The 5,658-nt window shown below is 38.8% G+C and overlaps 1 protein-coding gene across 1 annotated transcript in view; it reads left to right on the top strand.

The window, feature by feature from the left end:
- Positions 1–1,371: 1,371 nt before the first annotated feature.
- The window catches only part of PLAU (plasminogen activator, urokinase), a 6,483-nt gene continuing 2,196 nt past the window's right edge, over positions 1,372–5,658 (top strand). The window contains exons 1-7 of the mRNA XM_010289745.1: positions 1,372–1,431; positions 2,544–2,598; positions 2,766–2,870; positions 3,417–3,582; positions 3,936–4,021; positions 4,117–4,306; positions 4,949–5,103. Coding sequence (XP_010288047.1) covers positions 1,372–1,431; positions 2,544–2,598; positions 2,766–2,870; positions 3,417–3,582; positions 3,936–4,021; positions 4,117–4,306; positions 4,949–5,103 — 817 coding nt within the window. The remainder of the gene's footprint in view (positions 1,432–2,543; positions 2,599–2,765; positions 2,871–3,416; positions 3,583–3,935; positions 4,022–4,116; positions 4,307–4,948; positions 5,104–5,658) is intronic.

Genomic DNA, 5,658 nt, shown 5'->3' on the forward strand with positions numbered 1-5,658 from the left:
TAAGGCTGGGCCTGAGAAACTAATTATGGTAACACATGACAAATTACTAGTGTAGATGCCAAATATGCTAAAAATCATTATCTTAATGTGAAAAATGTTTAAGGAAAAACATACCTGCTGAAATCTCAGCTGAATCTGAAGTGTGCATGTTCAAGTACCTGAGGCATGATTTGCTTTCTTGCATTATGAAACCTGCTTATGAGTAAAGGGTGCATCTATATTAGCATTTTAGTTTTGATTGTGTTAGCTTTTTCTTTTCAAATGAATCCACTGATCTTCTCTATTTCCCATGTTTTGGTTCATGCCACCAAATGGCTTTAGAGTACTTGCACTGTATTTCTTCTGAATAAAACTAAACTGGAAGATGCACTCCAAGTGTGAGCAGGTATCCAGTCTGCAGGATCAAACTAGAACTAGTCCAATGTAAAAACCTTTGAAACAGATACAGTGTGGAGCAGGTCTTCAGCACTGAGTTCTGCATACCCTCTCCTACTGTATTGCACTGCTTCTGCTGTAGATATAAACCAGATTCCCATGGAGTCTTTTAAAAAAATAAATTTTCCAGTTTCCTAGAACTGAAGACACCTTAAAAAAAGTTCTTGTGACTATTGCTCACAGATATATTGGTACTTTATAGCTCTCTTCCCCCGTTGCTTTTATAAGTTATTTTTTAACAGTCACTTTTGGGAAGATTGCTATACATGCTTGGCTACAAGAGTCAACTGCATATAAGAAATCAAGATAGAATACGTTCTAAGCCTCTCTAATACTGTAAATAAGTGAGGTAACATCAAGACCAGACTTTGAAGAGTTTGCAGTGGTTAGAGGCGCTCGGTGAGGTGGCCAGGCTTATGTAAGTGCCTAGCAGCAACAAGATGCAGTCAGCAACTATAGAGGTAATGAAAAAAGGTGCTTTCCCTTTCATATCCTAAATTTGGATGTTCAGTGTTTTTGCTGCACTGTAGTAATAATCAGTTAAATAGGTACAAACAGTTGGACAGCAACTAAATACATCTGCCAATTTCTAACTGTGTTAGTCCACACTGCAGAAACTGAGTATGGATTTTTTCCAACTTCCCTTTCTTTGCTTCAGTTAAACTCTAAAAAAACTGGTTGTATTGCTAAATGTACCAAAAAAGCTTCAAACAATAACCTCTAATTTAATATATGGAAGCAATAAGCAGATATTCCACAGTAAGTCAATGCTTAATTCCTCTGTCAATTGTTTTGTGACTTATTCTGAAACCAGCTGATGACAAGAGAAGTAAGAAAGCTGGACTGTAAGCTATAACATGACACTAAATTCCTCTTATTTTCAGAATCAAAATAATACAGACAGAAGAGGAACAAAGTGAGAAGTTAACTAACAACATGAAGCTACTAATTTTCCTCACAGTAACCCTGGGCCCACTTGTCACGGGACTAGATTCTGTAAGTTTTGAAATAAATGGGGGGGAGGGGGTGTACACTTGGAACCACTTCTGGTTTTGATTATACTTCTGCTTTGGACAGTGTAGTAGACTTTTGACTTGAATTCTCCTTTTTGCTGCCTTTGCATGAAATTATACATCTGCTGCACATATATTTCCGAGAAACATGTTTTTCAACCCTTCGGTTTTTCTTCTGATTCTGTTTCACCCTAGGATGTCTGCTAGCCTTCAAATAGTGAAGACATCATGCAATAATCAAGAAATCTAGCTTTTTCTATTTGTCTCATAATACAATTTAGACCTGGACACTGAGTACCAAGAGCTCACTGGTCTTCATGGAGGTAGATATTGGGACTTAACTAAATTTCCACCTCCCCTACTTGAAAGTGTGATGCAAAAAAAGCAGCAACAGATATGAAGCTGAATATTTTTTACTATCAACTTGTATGACAGATGATACCTATCAGCAGAGCCATTCGCCAACATTATGGAATTATGTTGTTACCAGTACTTGTTTTAGCTCAGGCAAATCCACCTGATCTCTAGGAAAAGTGTACTAAAAGTCTAACTTAATACTATGGAGAAAGAAATACACAGCCTGCAAAGCAGAGGCAGGACCTGAAGTACAGGGCAAGAATCTATTGTTGTGTAAATCTACTGGCTTTTATTCCATGCCACAAATGTCAAGCACCAAGGTCACCAAAATGAGAGGCAGCTGAAGAATGTTGCATCTTTGCTGCACTGCTTGGTGGCTGAGAGGTGGAGAGGGAGAAGGTCCCTTACCCATTTTAGGGACACTCTCCATTGAGAGCTGCTTAGGTCCTTACAGCAGAAATAACTGCGATGTTGACCTGATGCAGTGGACCAGCTTGAGGGGAGGTTTCTGAGGGTTTTTTGTGTGGTGTGTTTTTTTCATCCCTGTTCTGCTTTGCTCAAGTAGAGTTCAACTTTTCATTCACATTGAGATTCCACAGAGCAGGTTCAGCTGGTAACTACATGCAAAAAACTAAACTGTTGAAGGTATACAGTAAGGAACAGAGCCTGTGCCCATAAAAGATAATTAAACCACATAAAAGAAACTGCTTCCTTAAAATGCTTTTTCTTTTCCCTTAGGTTTACAGCAAGAAGCACTACAAGCTGCCATATAAACGCAGATCAGATCACAGGGGTAAATATCTGCCTGTTCTACTTGAATCTAAAAAACGTATTATCCTGCAATTACATCTTCATACAAGAAGGAAGACTCTTAATGATACTTAAAACTTAGTTTGCAACTACATTTCACTCCATCATTCAAATGTTTTGCCTCTAATTAGTGATGTCTTTTACTTGCAGAATGCCATTGTTTGAATGGAGGAACCTGCATTACCTATTACCTCTTTAGTGGAATTAATCGTTGCATATGCCCAGAAGGATACACTGGGATTCACTGTGAACTGGGTAGAGTATCTATCTTCCTTAATACTAACTAAATTGAGTGAAAAAGAGCTGAAAAGTTAGGCAAATAATGAATATGAAATGCCAAGTGAAAGTATTATCTGGAAACACATAACTGGATACCCTTTAGTGCTTCATGCTAACAGTCTAAGTGAGGAGAAACAACTAAATACTGGTGCAAAATCAGGATCTCTAATTTTTTTTGTCCCTGCCTTCTCACTGATGTTGCTTACTTCACAAATGTTTTAGTTTGGGCTGAAATAGTGAACTTGTTTGGGAGTGTTCAGAAGAAGAACTGATTATATTGTGAAGTACACTGAAACTATTAAAGATGCAATATGCATGCTTTAAAGTATAAAATACTTGATGCTGAAAATTCATATAGAACAAATTTTATAGGAATATATAATCAGTCCAGATTTTACATCATCTGTTTCAAAGTGTAATGCATGAACTCCTGTTCTCATTGGAAGGATCCATACAGATTATTTCTGTCTCAGAACAATTATAAACACGAACATACTGCTAGAGAAATATTTATTTTCTCAGACACTGACAGCACCTGCTATACAGAGAAAGGGGAGGACTACAGAGGAATGGCAACAGAGGATGAATGTCTGCCATGGGACCTTCCCTCAGTAATCAGGAGGGGTCATTACCATGCTCACTTGAAGAATGCTTTGCAGCTCGGACTAGGCAAACACAGCTACTGCAGGTAAGAAAAGCATCCCTCTTCCTGGGACAACTTCTATTGTCACAGCTCCAGAAGTGCCTCAAGTAATGGTATATGTTTTTTTTTTAAAAACAAACAACAAAATATTAGAGATGAAGTTTAACTAAAAATATTTGGAATGTGACACTCTGAAGTGCCTAGAGTTCTTGCTTACCACTGAAGCTGATAATACTGCAAAATTCCTAGTATGCAACAGTAACAGTCAGTTGTTAATTATCTTCTTTGACATATCTTGCAGCGGAACACTTCTGGCCTTTTCAGGACAGTTAGAATTCTAAGATACTACCACTCTTTTAAGCTGTCATAATGAAAAGAACATTTCCTTTATCTTCTAGAAACCCAAATGGAAGGAACAGGCCCTGGTGTTACACCAAAAAGGGATTCACCATTCAAGAAACACCCTGCAACATAGAGAAGTGTGGTAAGTAACATTAGTTTCAAGACAACTAATTTTTTTATAGCACAAGGTTGGTTCTTAGTTGTAAGAACATCTGAACAAAACTTCTCCTCTCATAGGGCGTGCATGTGGTCAAAGGAGCATCAGCAAGTACTTCAAGATTGTTGGTGGAAGCCAAGCAGAGGTTGAGTCTCAGCCTTGGGTAGCTGGCATTTTCCAAAACATAGCGGGCATCGACCATTTTCTGTGCGGTGGCAGCCTCATTGACCCTTGCTGGGTGCTTACAGCAGCACACTGTTTTCATACTCCGTAAGTTTACAGTTACGCATCCTTCTGATTCGGAACTTTGTTCAACTGATTTCTTTGTGCAATGGTCACTGAGCAACCCTTCAAAACATACTGTAATAAGAATGTTCTTTTGATTGAGCAAAACAAGAAGAGCAGCTATAAACTTTAAGCTTCTGTGAGTCCAAGTCTAGCAGAATGAGGTAGCAAGATGCAAACACTTTGGATTGTGCAACTGAAACAATTTTAGCCTAAATTGGAACCAGGATTTAATTTTACCTTGGCTGTTACCAAAACTTAGAAGTCATACTGAAAGGTGATGAGCTGTCGAGCAATACATTATGGGTGCTTTTTGTTGTTTGCCCTGTGTTTGCCCAGGAGCTGAGGCTCCTGGCATCTTGCAGAGGATTCTCACCACCAACGCCTGGCATTAGTAGCAGCTAGCTAGGTGTGCATTTCAAAATGCCTGAACATCTCTTAATCCCTTCAAATGGAAAATCAGGATGCTTTCCTTTAGAATACTGGATCAAGTTTCAGAGCTGGCTAAATTTTGCTTTTTCTTGTCAGCATTAAAGTAAACAGGAAACAGAACTGGGACTGGATCTAAACTGTTGACCTCACTCTCAGAAACCGGTAGTCTTCATGAATCTCTTTACTCTCACTCAGGTCAAAAAAGCCACAAAACAAACCCATCTACAAAGTCTTCCTTGGAAAGTCCGTACTGAATGTTACTGATGATAAGGAACAAGTATTCATGGTTGACAACATCATCTCTCACCCTGACTTTACAGATGACACAGGTGGCAATGAGAATGATATTGGTAAGAGTTACCTTAATATGAACCTTTAAAACACTGAGGATAGCTGAAGGCTGCATAATTGTGGCATACATTAAAAAAAAAAAAAAAAAGGTAGAACCAGAGATGAGATGAAGGGGAGCAGGAACCAGGTGCTTCTGAGAACTAGGCCTGTGCTGAGCAAGATTTTTCCACTTGCATAAGTTACTTGGCATGCAGTCAGCTATAAGCCCATCTTATCTCTGGGCCTGTACAAGGCATGGCTTTTCCATAAGCACTGGTGGTAGCTTCCCATTTCTACCATCTTGTTCTATCTCTACAGCGATCACACTGTATGTATAGTAAATGACAGAAAAAAATGCACAGTAGGTTCCAGCATAAAGTAGGGGAATGCCATATCAGGTACCACATAAGCTGAAGGTTATCCTGAATTAATCCAGACTTTCCTAAGTGTCTCTGGCTTTCACAGGCTTATCCCTAACCCAACAAATCAGAGATGTTTTTTTGCAACTTACACAGGATAGACTTGCTGTTCTTGCACTTGACTTAGAACTCTACTACCCCTTCCAAATTCCTGCT

The sequence above is a fragment of the Phaethon lepturus genome, unplaced genomic scaffold, assembly GCF_000687285.1.
Source record: "Phaethon lepturus isolate BGI_N335 unplaced genomic scaffold, ASM68728v1 scaffold44906, whole genome shotgun sequence".
Lineage (NCBI taxonomy): Eukaryota > Metazoa > Chordata > Aves > Phaethontiformes > Phaethontidae > Phaethon > Phaethon lepturus.